Genomic DNA, 18,323 nt, shown 5'->3' with positions numbered 1-18,323 from the left:
CATCACTTGTCATGTCGTTTTTTTTTTTGTTTTTTTTTTTTTTTTGTCAATATGTACACATTTTTGCTTTTACATACTCAGCTTTCTTGGAATTTGCTGAGTAAAAGTTCGTACTGCTACTTTTTGAAAGCATAGCCCTTCATGCTGAAATAGTCTTATCTACTGCCTGCTGTTTACCTCTCCTCCAAGAATTCACTTTAAAAGTCTCATTTATTCTACTGTCTTTCATCAAATATTTATTTGGCATCTGCTTTGGACAGACACTGTAAGGTATTAGTAATTTACAAGGAAAAGTACGTGTGGAAATTTATAGGGCTATAGAAAGAATTCCTTCTTGTCGACAGCTTATAATCTAATAAATTAACATTTCTGATTTTTAGTTTATCTTTTCGTTTCTACGGACAAAACAGCCACGTCTGGTACAACGTTTGTCAGCTTTGGCTACATGCTTAAAGCATGTATTCATTATCTATTTACTTTTAGAATATATGTAGCTATTTTTGATGGGCCCTCAAGTGTACATTTTAATTTAAGTAAATTTATATTTCTGTATAAAATTTCAGGTTTATTCACAAGAATAGTTTCTAACTGTGATTTTTTTTAAATCAGATGATTATAGATATTACTGGTATATAGTTTTATGGCCACATCTTTATAAACATACATTTTCATTCTATCTAAGACCATGGAAATGGACTTTATTGGAAAGAGTCTTTTCTTCCTCTGACAATTGATAAAATTCTAAGCCCAAATTTATTTTAGTCAGATAACAAATGGTATTACTCAACCCTTCAGTAAACTAATTGAAGGAAACAAATCTTTTTGTAAAAATAAAATAATATCCTGTGTCTTTTATCAAAGGACTTGGCTATAACACAGAAAGAGAAATAAAAAATGAAAATAATTTTATAAAGCATATTATCTTCTGTTAACGTTTCTTTTATTTTTTTGGTAGTATAAGGCATCATACTATTTTTCAATGACATTTAAAAATCAAACAATATATTACTCAACTTCTTAGGAAATTATTTTTATCTAAATAAATTAAATTAGAATTTCCACGAAGAGCATTTGTAGGTCACATTACAGGGTCTCTCCTGGAATTTAATACGCTAGCAGGAAATAAACAAACCTGTCCTTCCAAGTTAAAATCAAGACCACCCCAGGCTTCTCTGTCTTTCTTATTACCTTTCTTATTCAGCTGCATTTTCCATTTCTCAGAATTCTGTAGCTGTTCTGGCAGCTTGTAAAATACTTTCAAACAGTTGACTTAAAAACAGCATTCTGATGTCCTAAATAACTGCATTTATCTCTTTCTGACTTGGTAAATGAATATTTGCTGAAAATGTGTGTTTTCTCAATTTAAAAATCATTTTTAAAGGGCTCTGTTACGTGATATATTGACCATAGTTTGGCCATGAGAATTCACAAGAACACTTAAGCAATTGCCTCTTGCTGCTTCTTATTTTATGCTCGTGGAATTTCTCTTAGGGCATATTAAATCACACCTTGCACATATACTATTCAAATGTTCATCCTTAAAAAATTCATCCTGTGGACTAAATTCTCTTGCGAGAGTGTTTATTTTTCATGATGAGAACATTAATTCCAGATTTATTAGTTTGAGCAGTGATCCATAAGAATGAGGGTGTGCCCTAAGCAGATGAAGGAAAACAGGGGGCCTTTTGCAGTATTTTGAGTTATTCTGCAATGTTGTTTAATTCTTTTGTAGGCCTTTATTTTATTTTATTTTATTTTTTTGAGAGGTCTTTGTTATAGAAAGCATGCACTTGCCAGAAAGACAGAGAGACAGAAAGTGAGAAATCACCCCCCAGTGGGGGGACGGCCATGCCACAATCCCTTCTCCATTCTTCTCTTGGGATCTTGGGCATGCATGCACACACACCCAGCGTGAGTTTAAGCCACCGGGTCTGGGCCTTGAACTGCAATCAACTATGGGAGTCCAGCAACATAGCTATTAACGCCATCTGCTGGTCCCTTTGGTAGGCCATTTTTGTAGAAGGCTTTTTTGTTGTTGTTAAAATTATATAACACCTTTCAGTGATTCTTAGATTTACAAAACTTATAAAATCTCTTTTCTCAGAACTACTTCATTTCCTTCTTGTTTTCGAAGTTGGGACTGACAGAAGATTATGTCTACTGGATCTTGGTTTTGTTTTGCTACTGTGTTCGTGTGAAACAGGCACATAAAAATAGCAAGTGCAGACCAGCAAGTGGAATAGATGTTAAGGTGCCTGTATCCCACATGGCTAACTGCATGGTTCACATCTCAGACACGGCAGCTTGAAAAATACACAAGACACACAAGTGCATGTGGGCACAAAATCCTGAGAGGAGACTGGAGGAGGTGGAATTGTGGTATGGCCACGACCCTCTCAGGGGTGATTCCCCACTTTCCTCCAGTCTTACCTTTCTCTGTCCGACAAGCACGTGTACCCTGTAGCAAACAAAAAAATTAAAAAGAAAACGGCCCTCCTTAACTTTCAGTACTCCTCCCCTTCAGCTCTTCCTTGGGTGGGGTGGGGGGTGGGTGGCAAAAGTAACACAAGTGCTGACAGCTTTTGAAAAGTTAAAAACAAAATGAATCAGCTAATTAGATCAAACTTGAATATAAATAGAACTGTAAAAATTCACTAAATGAGATCACATTGGTTTACATATTTATATATTGAATATGGAAGTACTTTTGCATAAAATACTTATTGGCTTCAAAAATAAAATTTCCCTTTGCTGATAACACATTAATAATGCTTTAATTTATTGTTCATGGGTTTTCATTTCATACCTGAGTGGATCCTAGAAGATGTTATTTAGATAGTCTCACAGGAAAATAATAACAGTCATAAGGATAGCTTAACCTTATACGACTTGCATTAGGTGCCAGGCACATTTCCGGCAGGCTACATATACTAAATCATTCGCTCTTCACCTCAACCCTGTGATGTGAGTTCTCTGTACAATCCCTATTTTAGAATGGTAAACAGATCTCCGACGTGGACTCAGGAAATTTGGCTGTGAAATTTACCACAGGGTGAGGTCAATAACTCTCAGAGTTGGTGGGATAAGAAAAGTGCCATAATGGGAACGGGAGGATGCTCTGCTTCCTGTCTGTGGGTCGTGGGAGATGAAATCTCAATTCTAATCAGTATTCCAGGCTTTGGTGGTTCCAAAGAATGTTTCCTCTGATCCACACCTTCGTAATAGTGCTACCTACATTGATGGCTGGTAAAAGATACTTCACTTACCACTTGCTTGATAGAAGAACATTTAGATTGCCCATGTAACACAGTCCTCCAGGAAAGCATTCTTGTGATTGGAACCCTAGCTGGGAGTTCTTTCATATGTTGACCACGTGTGGATTCTGAATGTGCAGTTGTCTGTGACAGTGCCCATTTGTGTAGTTGAGCTCCCATGTATTCAGGCATATTTAGATGGGACTCCATACCTGGAAATTCAGAAATACACTGTTAGTTAAAATCACCATGCCACAATATGGGTAAAGGATCTATAAATCTGGAAAGTTCAAGTAAGGATTTCAGCTGCTTAATCCATTTTCACTAAGGACTGTCTGGTCATAGACCCCCATGACAGTGTTACAATTATGTTTTCATATCTAGTGGTTTTGTTTCTCCAGATCTTACCAAATTGGATTCTTTTATTTTAGCACTGAAATGTCTGCTTCCCAGGAAACCTCTCCCTGGCAAACAGGGACAGAAACACGCCTCTTTGCTGAAGCTTTTTGACTTCGGTCTCGTCCCTCCCACCCCAATGTTCACATATGTATTGGTTGGTGGGGCATTATAGATCCTCTCTTTTTCTCTCTGCCTTTATGTAATCTGTAGTTTTAATACAGTTTGGTGGCTCTGAATACAAAGAGTTCCTGAGAAAATTTCTTAAAAATTTTTATTTTTGGGACCAGCAGTTAGTGTAATGGCTATGTCACTGGACTCCCATGTAGTCGACCATGGTTCCCGTCCTGGACCCAGTGGCTTAAAACTCACGCCAGACGTGTGTGCGTGTTTCCCCTAGACCCGAGAGGAGAACGGAAGAGAAGGGATTGCGGCGTGGCCATCCCCTCTGGGGGGGGACTTCTTTCTTTCTGTCTCTATGTCTCTCTCTCTCTGCCTGGCAAGCGTATGCGCTCTATAGCAAAAACCTCTCCAAAAATAAAAAAATTTTCATTTTCTATATTAAACGAACTATAATTTAAATGCACAACTTGTTTATTTGTTTGATATATCTACCTCTAGTGACAAAAGTAGTAACTGGTAGAAAATATGCATATTCATATCATAAATGCCGTAAAGAGCATTTAATTTTTTTATTAAAATAAACAGATAAAATATAACTGAATCGGTCCTGAAATTACAAAGATAACTATAATTAATGATTTGTGGGTTCTTTTTTTTTTTTTTTTTAGAGAGAGATTTTTACTGTAAGGTACGTGTATGCTGGAGAAACAGAGAGCAACAGAGAGAGAAAAAGGGAGAAGTCACCTCCCAGGGGGATGACCATGCCGTATTTCCTTCTCCTTTATTATCCTCTCAGGATTTCGGGTATGCACATCGGGTCTAGGACTTGAGCTGTGGTCAGCCATGAAAGAGTCCAGTGCCTTAATTACTATGCCACCTGCTGGCCCTGTGTGTATTTTCCTAATCAATTAAAATATTTCTACTTGAATGGAATAATAGTGTTCTGTGTATTTTAAATAAGAAGTTCTATATCACATGCATACACATACACACACCCACACTCTTAAGTTTCATATACTTCATTAATTTTTTTAAGTCATTTCTTATTCCTTTTGGGTTTGGGCCCTTAAATGATTAAGATTAAGCTGAAGTTAAGACTCTGACCTTTCCTTCATGTTATTCGAGGCTAAAAAACAGCATGAGATATGGAAATTTTTAAAAATAGAAATTTATTATGTGGCAATTTTCATGTATTATACTCTAAAACCCCGCCAAGATGAATACATTTATTATCATCTGTTTCTCACCCTCGAGAAAACTATGGATCTGAGATGACATCACTCCCCAAAGTCACAGAGCTCCAAGTGTTGGAGTGTAGATTCAGCCTGGCAGTGTGTGTCCAGGGGCTCTTCCCTGTGTTCATTACGCTAGCTGACTCTCTAATAATGGAAAACATACCTGGTACTGGAAATAAGAGATAAAACTTAGAGAATGGTTAGTCTACCTTGAAATTGAAATTGTTCCTGTAATGTTCATTGAATTTACTCATTTCTTCTTCTTTTTTTTTTTTTTTTTTTCTCCTGGTCAGAGTGTGGTGGCCGATTGAAAGCAGAATCAAAACCGAGAGATCTGTACTCACATGCTCAGTTTGGTGATAACAACTATCCAGGACAGGTTGACTGTGAATGGCTGTTAGTATCAGAACGGGGCTTTCGACTTGAATTGTCCTTCCAGACTTTCGAAGTGGAAGAAGAAGCTGACTGTGGCTATGACTATGTTGAGCTCTTTGATGGTCTTGACTCGACAGCTGTGGGGCTTGGTCGATTCTGTGGATCTGGGGTAAATATACAGCCAATACAAGACACCATGGACATGATAAAAATAATGCCTATTGATTTATGATTCAAATCCGTAAGACTTACAAACTGACAATATTTTTGCAAAAAAGTACATTTATTATTAATAGTTTGTAAAGTATATCATGACTCTTCTATCCTTATTACTTCTCCATTTCTAATTGATTTACCTGATCATATCAGATGGGATAGGTGAATTCAGTAGCTATCATTTCTTGTTTATTTTCATGTTATAACATTTTACTATGAGATAAATATTTAAGTCTTCCAATATAAAAGCCCATACTTAAATTCACACCCTTGATCATTTATATGCCCTTAACCATTTTGTCATCTTCCTACAGTAAAGCATAAAAGAAAAAGGAATATGCACACCATCTAATTCACATTCTTTTTCAGTATTTGATGATAGCAGCACACACTACTAGGGTATGTAACTAGCACTGCAGAAATCCTGTTCAATTCTGCACCACTCGTGCAATACAGAATGCCAGGTCAGAGGAGGTCCCTAAATAAAATAAGAGAATAAAAAGTTTAGGATCTTCTCAGTGCTTTTTTTTTTTTCCAGGACCTACTGTATAATTATTGGATAGTCTTCTGAATGCATACTTTGTTTAAAAATACTAGCTATAATGTTTGGGGTATCTACTGGTATGTAGTCCTTAAATAATACTGTTGACCTCCTGCACAAGCAGGAACTGAAATGAAACAAAAAAGTTTCTTGGTACTTCCATTCTTAAAACCTCATCTGTTTTTTTTAGTTTTTAGTCTCTACCTATGGTTTGAAGAGAAATCTAACCTTTTTCCCTGCTTTAAGTCTTAAGCAAATTTTTCTTAACATTTTTTGATTTTGATTTACTAAAGCTAAAACTGTTTTTCTTGAATTTTAAAAAATAAATACATAAAAAAACAAACAAAAGGGACCAGCAGTTAGCGTAATGGCTATGTCACTGGACTCCCACGTTGTCGACCACGGTTCAAGTCCCGGACACGGCGGCATAAACTCACGCTGGGCGCATGTGCGTGTGTGCCCAAGATCCCGAGAGGAGAGTGGAGGAGAAGGGATTGCGGCGTGGTCATCCCCCCTGGGGGGTGATTTCTCACTTTCCGTCTCCCTGTCTCTGTCTGTCTTTCTGGCAAGTGCACACGCCCTATAGCAAAAACCTCTCCAAAAAAAAAAAAAAACCCTAAATTTAAATAACATACCTACTTAATGACTGCAGTAAGCTATATAGTCTCAGCTAGGTGCTACTTTACAGCATGTTCTTTCTACTCACTGAGTTTTATGCCTCAAGTCAGACATGTGTTCATAGATAAGTTTATATCAAGTATATTAAAAGTATTTAGTTTAATTAAGATCGTTTGTGAATCAATAAAATGTGAAAAAAGAAAATAAACAGAAGTAAAGATGTTTTAGATTCTGGAGATAGATTCACCTCAGAGCAGCCTGGGGAGAGGGGAGGGACAGGAGAAGAATATCTATCCTCTTTAAAAGTCACTTTTTTTTATTTGTAAATCAGAAGGACTTAGGTTAAAGGTTTGTGAAAAAAAAACACCAAATTATGAATAAGTAATTGTCCAAAACTTGAAGACAGTGTAATATGTGAGAGGTTTTCAGCAAGTTCATGGAAAATACACAATATGCAAAAACTACGCATGGGTTCTATTTTTTTGTTTGCATTAAAATAAACTCATACTTTAATTCCATCTTCTATGAACTTTTTCAAGTCCCCTTGCATGTTCAAAGCACATGAGTAACCATGTGAACTCTTACCATGTCCTTTTCTTCTCTAAATATCAAATTTCATCTATAAAATGAAGGAGTCAATTATATCTACTTTTCAAGGTTATTGGAAGGATTACATAGTATGCTAAAGAAAAATATGCCAAATCTGCATTATATTGAAGAAAAAAGTGACTTACTCTCTTGTTTACTTACTTGTTTTTTTTTTTTTTTTCTTTTCTTCAGCCACCGGAAGAAATCTATTCAATTGGGGATGCAGTTTTAATTCATTTTCACACTGATGACACAATCAACAAGAAAGGATTTCACATAAGATACAAAAGCATAAGATATCCAGACACCATCCATACCAAAAAATAACACCAAAACCTCTGTCAGAATATAAAGGAATGTGCATAATGGAGAGAAGACTTATTATTTTTTAAAAAAAAAACTGAAGACATAGCACAAATGTTTTATACAATGAGTTTGAACAAAAGAAAACTATAAGACCAGAGTTATCTCTGTACTAAAAGAGAAGTTTCCAGCTAACATGGTCAACAGTAAAAGGATGTTTGAACTCCATGCCTAATGGTGTTAGTGAAACTGGTGGAAGGGCATCACATGCTTCAAGGAAGACTCGATATGTTTTTGTTCACAGTTTGACATATATGCCTTGTTATTAAGACAGTTCAAGTCCGGGGCTGTGACCCTGTGGAGTGTGCTTTTTGAAAATACTTCAAGATTTGGGAACATAAAATGGTCTTGTAGGTCATAAACTGGAAAGCCCTCTTCTTAGGTCTTAGGATGATTGCTTTGACTTTGTATCTTGGATACAATATAAACCAGATCTGCATAAGGTGATGTGAAATGGGACTTCTTTGAGAGTGGTTTATACTTTAAGTGTGTGAGTGTGCGTGTGCATGTGTGTGTGTGTCTAATGTTTGGAAACTGGAATATTTCAGCTTAATTGTTTTCAATTGCAGGCCAGCTTAACAGTCTTTGAAACACAAATGATCTTGGAATCACTTCCTTCTACTTCTGTTTTGACAAATTTGAAATGGTGATAGTGTCTATTATTGCAGTTAAACTCTAGACATCATTTATTTAAGTACTGGAAAATGCACAGTTAATCAGTAAACTCAGTTTTCTTTTGTTGAAGTGCTGCCTTTTCCCACCAAATCCAAGAAACCTGTGATGTCTTATGAACCTCATGAGAAACCTCCCAAGAGGTGTGAGCAGGATTCTACTAAATGACTGCCTGGATGGTTCATATCCAAGATACTACTGCTGCTATTGTCTTGCTTTTGTTGTTGATCTGTTATTGTTGTAGTTATTGTTATTGATGTTGTCAATGGTTAATGTATTTAAAACATTGAAATGAAGCAAAAGTAGGCTTTGTAAGAATTGAGAGATCTCTCTTTTTTTCCCCTCTCTTCCTGGGATTCACTTAAAAGAAAATGCATTGATGGAGGAAAGGATTTGTTTCTGAAAGACTTTCTATGGTGCTATTCCATAAACATTTTTTAAAACCAGTTTTGACCTTTGAGCCAATCACCTGTAGACTATGAATGTCTCCCTGTGTCTGGCTGGTGACATTTGAAGACTGAAGACTTGTTAACTCTGTCAAGAGTATATTGTTGAAAGGACAGCACTGTCTTGTGGAACAACTACTTATAATGCCTTAGAATTATTGCACACAATCAAACAGATCCTCCTAGAGACAAACCTTTTGAAATGGTGAACGTAATAGTGTAAGTTAATTAATAGTCCTGTGAGGAAAATCCATTTCCGTGACTGAAGCTTTGGCTATAAATACGATCATGTGCTTTTATTGTAGAAAACGTAATTTTAGAATGAATTTGTAGCTTTGAAGCCATGTGTGTTTTTAATATTAAAGTATGTATATGTGAGATTGCCTGAGTGAGAGATGCTACAAGAAAGTAAAAGGTGGTTGAAAAGTTAAAATTTATGTGCCAAGTTCTACTAGAATCCTGTTTGAAATAGCACCTTTCTCAGATTTCATGGACAAATAATAGGAACTCTTAATTATTATCAATCTTATTAAAGAGAGGCTTTTCCTTTAGAGAAACCCTATTTTGATATTTTTAAAAATATTAATATAGATTACTATATGACATAGCTTTGTTTCTGTTACCTGTCCATGAACATTCAACATTTAGAAGAATTGGGTGTAATTCTTCATTTATACAAAATTAAACTATACACACAGATGTTGCTTACTTGTTTTTTTTTCTCATTGCTGCCCTGAAAAAAATATTTTCTTGCATATAAATTGTAAATACATTTTTAAAGCAATGTTTTGATCTTTATGAATGTTACTTTGGAAATGTGTAACTATTGCCTGCAATGTAGATGAATGAGCCTTTTGATGGAGCTGATTTATTCCAGGAACTTTTTCATTATTTCATCACTAAACTCCAATTAGCCAGGAATATGTTCTGCACTACCTGTAGCTTTGTGCTAGGTGTGTGCACTAGCTCTTTCTAAACTCCACTCTACCCTTTTGAGGACTGTGGAAATGTTCTCATTTTGTAGTTCAGGAACTGAGGCGCAAAGATATTTGTAACTTCCCCAGGGTCACAGTGTAGTTAGATGTTGAAACCCAGTTTGTCTGATATCACAGCCTGTACTTGTTTTAAAAAATGGTAGTAGAATCAATCTTGACACGTATACATGGTAGATGTTTTATGATGAATCTTTTCCACATAAATTTTAGGAGTAAATTACAGTAAAACTTTCAAAATAAATATATTGTTCCTTTCAGGAATAGCATGAGGATTAGAATATCTACTATAGAGATCTTTAAGGAAAAAAAATAGTACTAAAAATTAAAACAAACTATAGTTTGAAGTTAGTATGAGCTTTTTGTTAAGTATATTAAATTATTTTACCTGGCATGGTAGGGAAAATGTAGTGTTCTTTTTTTTTTTTTTGGTTATAGAGAGATATTTTGCTATAGTGCACATTTGCTCGCTGAAGAGACAGAGAGGAAGTGAGAAATCACCCCCTGGTGGGATGGCTACACTGCAATACCCTCTCCTGGGATCTAGGGCGTGGTCACATGTGCACCTGGTGTGAGTTTCAAGTTGCCAGGTCCATGACTTGAACCACAGCTGACCATGTGGGAATCCAGCACTGTAATCATTATGTCACCTGCTGGCCCCTGTAGTGTTCAATTTTAAAAATTATTCTGGATATTCCAATCGACATCTTATTAGGTCATGAATGCTCTGTGCTCAACACAACTAAGAAATTTAAATGCATTTGGAAGGCATTTAGAGATATTGTCATAACTTTAGGCCTTCACTATGAACATTCATTTTTACATTATCTTATGTCAGATATCAGTTTCCTGCATATTATTTTTATATTAATTGAACATTTGCCTTAAATGTGTTAAGTGAAAATGCAGACAGTTTCATTGTCGTTTTGATAATAATTGTTAGTTACTGTTAAAGGCATTTTATTAAATTAATTTTGTAAATTATTTTCAATCCCTACATCAATATATTGGTTGTGCTTTATATTTACCAAAGTTCTAACTCCAATACATCCTCAATGACTATACACAGGAAAATAATAAACACTGTTTTCACCTAATACAATTTTATTAAATTGTTCTTGGAAGTCAATTTTCAAAATAAATCTATTAAGGAGATCATGACTTAATATAACTGCACAAATCATTTTAAAAGAAATGGATGAGAAAAAACAATTGTATTTCCCAAACCCCCAAATATTCCATGTCTATGAAGTATTGACTGACTTTTTTGCTGTCTAGGACTAATTTGAATATGGCACAGTGCAAAATTCAAATTCTGCCCAATTTAAGTTTTAAATATCTTAATCTCTTTTGTTTGGTTTCCCTTACTGCTGTTTTGTTAGGTTTCATTTGGTTTGGTTTTGTTGTTGTTTTTTGGGTAAGATTCATATACTAAATTTTGTCTGCCATGTAGAAAAATCTCTAAAAAAAATCTCTAATCATCTAATGACTAATTTCATTCTTTATGAGGTCAAAGGTATTTTTTAAAGAAATGTTAAATTACATCCTTATTTAGATTTAGTATAAAAACTGTAAGCATGCAGTTATCAAAATGTTTGGTAACTTTTACATAGGGATAATGGAAATATGACACCCCCCCCTTTGAAAAACCTTTAATGCCACTTGTTAAATCTGGCATGAGAGGAAACAAATAGAAAAATAATTACCTCCTAAAGATTTATAATCTGAATTGCTGTAAAGCCTTCTATGCTACAAGAAGAAACATGTAACATGACCCTATAAAAAAGCAAAAAAAGGTGGTCCTGTTAATAAATCAAAGCTTTTTATGGGAAATGATTGCCAATGAATATTTGGCTTTGGGGACTTTAATGTTATTGATGAAAATTTTAGAAATGTCATTATCTTAGGAAACAAGTGACAGAAAGTTTGGCTCTGATAACTTTTGTGAAACAGTATTAATCTCTAAAGTTTCTTTTGACTTCTGCTTTCTTTTCACTGTCTAGTCTTCAATCTTCCTACATTTTACTCAGCACTATTATATTGAATTTGAATCCAGACTGACAAAATGATACTCCTTTCATATCTAACTGCAGGGACCGAGGCAGGATGATTTCAGTGGAATTATAAGACCCTGAGCACACTTAACTATATATATCTTCCCTTGCATCCAGTATTTTAAATAAAAATAAATGCACGACCAACTTCTGAAGGCTTGTAGATGGAAATCTGAGACTTCAGAAAGTTTGTGGAAAATGGAGTAAAAAGGTAAATGTTTGTGGAAAATGGAGTAAAAGTGCAAGTTTACATTGGTGCAAAACATTTTTGAAATCTACATATATTTTTTCATAATAAGCATTTCCACAAATTTCCTGATCTGTCATGTATTTGGATAAATGGTGGTTGAAAAGACCTAAGAAGCTAATATGCTGCTTGAAGCATGTCCAATAGAAGGTTCTAAGAATGGATCTCATCTTGCCTTGGCTGCCAGGATGAGTGTGTATAAAGAAATAATAAAATTGCTTATGTTATTATCTTTACCTCTCTCTCTGAATATAAGAAAATAGTTTCACCAATTCCTCTGACCTTATCCCTGCTGTCTACCTATATTGTTCTTATCCCTGGGAAATCATTTACACCATACTTTGACAAATTATCAAATTTTCAGAGTATCTGAAATTCAAATAGGTTATTCAAACTGATTTGTACTGGTTTAAACTGTGCTGCACGTTTCATTGTTTTTTGTAAAAAAAAAGTTTCAATGGTGCTTCTTTTATTGAATAATATTTTAGCATAATTATATTGGTTATAATAATTCTACAAAAAATCTAAAAACAAGTTTTATATCTATCAAAGGCTCTATTAGGATTTGTTTTTGAAGAATAATTGCAGAAATTGAGTTAAAAATAATTTTCTTTTTGCTTTAATTGCCAGAGGGCACATTTACTCTTTCTTTCTTTTTTCTTTTTCCTTTTTTTTTTTTTTTTGAGATGTTTTTGCTATAGGGCGTGTGCGTTCACCAGAGAGACAGAAAACGAAAAATCATCCTCCAGAGGGGGATGGCCATGCCACAATCCCTTCTCCTCTGCACTCCTCTCAGGATCTTGGGCACGCACACACACGCGCCCGGTGTGAGTTTTAAGCCACCGGGTCCAGGACATGAACCGCGGTTGACTACGTGGGAGTCCAGCGACATAGCCATTACGCTAACTGCTGGTCCCTACATTTACTCTTTAGAGAGAGAGAGAGAAGGCGAGATGTCAAGAGGGAGAAAACACCCCTCAATGGGAATATGGTCACACTGCAATCCCTTCTCCATTTATCTCTCCTGGTAGTATTTGGGGCACACAATAGATGTACCCCTGTGTATTTTAAGGCACTGGGGCTGGGGTTCACACTATGGTTGACTTATGTGGAAAATGGCTCCTTTAACTACTAGACTAAGGGGCTAGTCCCCAATTAATTTTCAATCATAATGTAAAAGTATATTTTTCATGTCAATTTTATGTTTATAATTAACACCTCATAAAAAAGATAGATGACAATGACACTAATAAAATAGCGATGATAGAGTTGAAGCATATAAAGGGGTATATTTCAAAATAAGCTATTAAGAAGATTGGCCAGAAAGGACAAATAAAAGGATTCTATTATATAAATAAGGCTGAAACATATGAACCTGTTCTAAAATAATATTTAGGGGACATTTCATTGGAGGACTATGATTAAAACTTAAATTACAGGAACAGTTTTCCCTGGGTTCTGATACATTTGTCCAAGTCCTTTTAAGGTCTCTGTATGTTCTTTGTGTTTCAATGCCTTGTGATTAAATGGTTCCTCATAATGTCATTTACAAACCAAAAGATATAGTACAACCAAGGTTGTTTTTTTTTTCCATTCATTTATGTATTTGAACAAATATTTGTTTAATGTGTACTACTTTGATAGATACTATGAATTTAAGGTAAACAAGAAAAAAAAATGACAATTTCTGCTCTGATTTAGCTTAAATTCTCGTTGGAGAAAGAAGCATTCATGAAAAACAATCCCCCAAAGTCAAACGTGTACTAATGAAACGCATATGTATTCTGCTACCATTTTGTATTAATCTTTTAAAAATAGTGTGAGTTATATTGGGTCATCAAAAAAGTCATATGCATGGAAAAATATGACATGACTTTTCAGATGACCCAGTATTTAGAGACAAGTATTTAAAGGCATCCTCTTCTTACCCTTGGTTTTGCATTTTTTAAAAATTTATTTACAATATTTTTAAAAAGTTATTATTTAACTTTATTTATCCTTATTATTTAAGTTGACCAGTGGAGAAAGACAGAACAAGGGAAAGTGACCAGAGCAAGGGAAAGTGAGAAAGCAAGTCACTAGTTCTGGGACTTGAGCCACAGTCAGCCATGATGGAGTCCAGCACTTCAACCACAACATCACTTGCTGGCCACTATTTGCTTATTTTTTAAATTAATTTATTCTATAAAAATAAACTTTGTATTTTCAACTTACGAATATAATTTATGTATTCTCAAGATGGGTGATGGGACATTATATAAACAATAGAATTTTTGAAAAGCACCACCTGATACCAGTATCGGTAGTGCTTAATGAATTGTTCTTATAATGATACTGATCAAAATACTTGAAACGTATTATGTCCAACCACTGCTGACCTAAGTGGTAGAAAAGGGAGGCTATGATTGCAGGACAATGAAATGCGTCACCATTTGCGTTTTTTTTTTTTTTTTTGGAGAGGTTTTCACTATAGGGCGCGTGTGCTCTCCAGAAAGACAGAGACAGAAAGACAGACAGACAGAAAGAGATAAATCAACCCCAGGGAGGATGGCCATGCCCCAATCCCTTCTCCTCCATTCTCCTCTTGGGATCTTGGGCATGAGCGCACACGCACCCTGCATGAGTTTAAACCACTGGGTCCAGGACTATAACCTCAGTCGACTACATGTGAGTCCAGCGACATAGCCATTACGCCATCTACTTGTCCCAACCATTTGCTTTTTTAAAACAAGTGATTTTTTTTTCTTTTGAGAGAAAGAAAAAGTGGAGAGGGGGAATTACTTTGACAGAGTTTCACCTTGTCTTGAACTTTGCCCTAGCCTCCCAGTTTGCTAGGATTACAGATGTGTGCCACCATGCTCACCTGTTCGGATTGATCTGGAAACCCAGTCTTGGACTCCTCTATGGACCCAGGTTCATGCAATAGTGCCCTACTATTTTCACCACCATAGCTGGGCCCTAGGAAGAAATTTCTGAATGTTGGCATCATTTTTGGAACAACCAACTCTCTCAGGTGTGTGTGTATAAGTGTGTGAATGTGTGTGTGTGTGTGTGTGTGTGTGTGTGTGTGTGTTTGTACACAGAAGCACTCTGGATGAATATGTGTGCAACTTAGGCAATATGTGCCACAATAAAGAATGATAAAATGTTTACGTAAGAGTAATACAAAACAAGAAGTAGCAGAATTAGATTCTAAAAGCTTTGGATAGTGGAATTATGTCATGAAAAAAAGAACATTAACTTGATTAAAGAAAGGGAAGGTAAAATATATGGAGAAATTATAGGCAGTATCAAAATAGTAAGTAGATTGAAAAAAGAAATTTAACTTGTAGAACTAGAAATACAGTTGCAATAAAAAAAACCCTCAGGAACAACGAATGACATAACTTCTTACCTATGAGAACATAATCACACAGAATACAGCAGAGAGAGAGACAAATCTTAAATATGTGATATATATTTTTTTAAGTTTTAGAATTTATTTCATGAGAGAAGGATTTGAGAGAAAAGAGCCTCTTAAATAGAAGTCAACAAAATTTAACCAAATGGTACAAAACCATTGACTTAATGGAAAAAAATATGTGGGTTTTTCTTGTATTTAAAGTAAACTCAGGTTTGTTGACTTCTATTTAAGAGTTCTGTGGAGTATCTTGTCAAAAACTAATATATTATTCAACCATAAAAAAAAAACAAAACAATGAGACCCTGGCATTTGATAGAAAGTAGATGAATATGAAAGATTTACTGCTAACCTAAGCAAGCCAGACTATGAAAAAGAGGCATTGTACGTTCCCACCCAGTATATATAGAATGTTTGCATTCTATTGCAGAAACTGAAAGACTAGAAAGTATAAAGGCATGGAGAGCAACTATGGGTACCAGAGACAGTGTGGGCAGGGGGTAAGGTAAGAAATGGGGGATGGTGAAAGGGAGGGCATCAAGGGGAAAAAGAAAGAAGCAAAACATTTAAAGGACACAAAAATTGGAATTTATCTGTTGGTAATGTGTATGGTGATATCTCTGGACCAATATGCAGTTTATTCTTGATGGGAAAATTCATTTGGTATGCTGTAATGATACAAAGTATATGAAAATAATAAAAATTTAAAAAATTAAAAAATATATATACTCCATCAAGAACAGAGAAGTAGGATATTTTTTGAAAGAAGTTTGCTTTTAAGGTATCTGAGAGCTGCCAAAGGAGCCAGGATTTGAGTGGACACATATTTCAGTAGAAATAAACTTGTTGGGGACAGCAAATGGTACAATGGTTACATCACTGGGCTTTCACATGGCCAACTGTGGTTTAAATCTTGGATCTAGCTAGACTCCCAAAATATTCAGACAAGAAGCCAATTTAAAGTTGAGTTGTGTGCTGGTGTGTTCAGGGAATCCATGCTCTAAACCCATCTCCTAGACTCCCAAAATATTCAGACAAGTATTGTGGAGGAGAGATTTTGTCACAGAATGACCAGAAACAACCGCAGAGGCACAAGAAGCATGAGAAACCAAGAAAACGTCTCTCCCATAAGGGAAACGAACAATACCTCATCATCTACAAATACTATAGTAGAATTCTTAGAAATGTCTGATAAAGACTTCAGAATATTCATATTGACAAAACTAAACGAGATGCAAGAGCTGAGAGATAATCAACCCCAGAAGACGCAGAAGAAAAGAGACAATGAGTTCCAGGAGGTGTTGAAGTTTTCATGATCTGAAAGAGGAAATACACACCATGAAAAAGAATCAAATGGAGCTATTAGAGATGAAGGCTGCTCTTCAGGAAGTCAAAATGTCCCTTGAAAGTATTAAAAACAGATTAGTCCATGCAGAAAATCGAATTTCGCATGTTGAAGGGAAAACCTCTGATCTAGAAAAAACAAGCAAAAAAATCTCAGAAAATAAGCCCTCAAAATGAGAATACTATATGAGAAATACTAGACAGCATTAAGCGCCCAAATATTCGGATAATTGGTATCCCAGAAGGTGAGGAAACTAATAAAGGCATTGATAATCTATTCCATGAAATCTCGGAAGAAAACTTTCCAAATCTAAAGAGGCATTTAAATATCCAGACCCAAGATATACAAAGGACCTATAATAGAATCAACCCAAGAAGATCTTCTCCAAGGTACATCATAGCCAGCCTGGTCAAATCTACAGACAGACAAGATACTAAAATTGGCAAGAGAGAAACATCAGGTTACTAATAAAGGTTATCCTATCAGGCTAACCTCAGACCTCTCATCAGAAACAATGTGAGCAAGAAAAGAATGGGAAAATACGTTCAAAGTGTTAAGTGAAAAACAGTTTCAACCAAGAATACTAAACCCAGCAAAATTATCTTTCATATGGAAAGAAAGAATAAAAACATATTCAGATAAACAAGACTTAAAAGAATTTGCCAGTAGCAGATCCACTCTTCAAGAAATTCTGAAAGGAGTGCTTGACCAGTGAAACTAAAGATGCATACAGAAATAAGAGAACAAAAAGCAACCAAGAAAATGACCATTTTAATGCTAGGGACAAGAAACATCAATAACAACATAGAATGATAACTTCCAGGATTTAAATGGAAAGATTGGACCACATCAAGACTGCATATTCAACAGAAGAGAGTTTGAACATAAGACTGAACTGGCAAAATATAATTTTATCACTTTTGAGTAAAACATCACTGATTTTTTTTTATACTATGCTTCGTATGCTTCGTTTTTTTTTTCAGTTGTTGATAGGTTCAGCAATACGTTAAAATATTTTTCTTGTTTGTTTCTTTAAATGGAAACATAAACTTCTTCCTTCTTGATCCCTCAGGAATTGGAAAATATTTGGGAACATTCTTATTTTGTGGGAGAAGGGTTATTTGCATAAGTTCAATAATACTTGTTGCACTGATTCAGAAATCGGAAATACTCATTATTGGACAGGACTTCTACTGGAATGTCATATCTGAAGATTAATCAGAAAACTATGAAACTAAGGGGGATTCTCAATTAAGCCAACAGAAGCTCTGAGAAAGATGGCCTGGCACCACAAATAGTTCTGCCTGGCAGAGAGGAGTAGAGAACATTTATGAATTTATGACATAAAATAACCTGGACTTTTCTAGCCCAGCATTGTAATCAGTAGAGACTGCAAAAGAGCAACCACACCAGAGAACTATTTTTTTTTTTTTTTAGAGATTTTCAATATAGGGCGTG

The 18,323-nt window shown here is 35.2% G+C and overlaps 1 protein-coding gene across 1 annotated transcript in view; it reads left to right on the top strand.

Moving 5' to 3' along the window:
* TLL1 (tolloid like 1) overlaps positions 1 to 9,361 on the top strand; it is a 242,887-nt gene extending 233,526 nt beyond the window's left edge. Inside the window, exons 20-21 of the mRNA XM_006140658.3 lie at positions 5,302 to 5,552; positions 7,539 to 9,361. Of these exons, the coding sequence (XP_006140720.1) occupies positions 5,302 to 5,552; positions 7,539 to 7,673 (386 nt within the window). The 3' untranslated portion in view covers positions 7,674 to 9,361. The remainder of the gene's footprint in view (positions 1 to 5,301; positions 5,553 to 7,538) is intronic.
* The last annotated feature ends 8,962 nt before the right edge of the window (positions 9,362 to 18,323 follow it).

Source organism: Tupaia chinensis, unplaced genomic scaffold (assembly GCF_000334495.1).
Source record: "Tupaia chinensis unplaced genomic scaffold, TupChi_1.0 Scaffold000039_1, whole genome shotgun sequence".
Lineage (NCBI taxonomy): Eukaryota > Metazoa > Chordata > Mammalia > Scandentia > Tupaiidae > Tupaia > Tupaia belangeri.
Note: the sequence above shows the minus strand (reverse complement) of the source record. Positions and strands in the feature narration are given on the sequence as shown.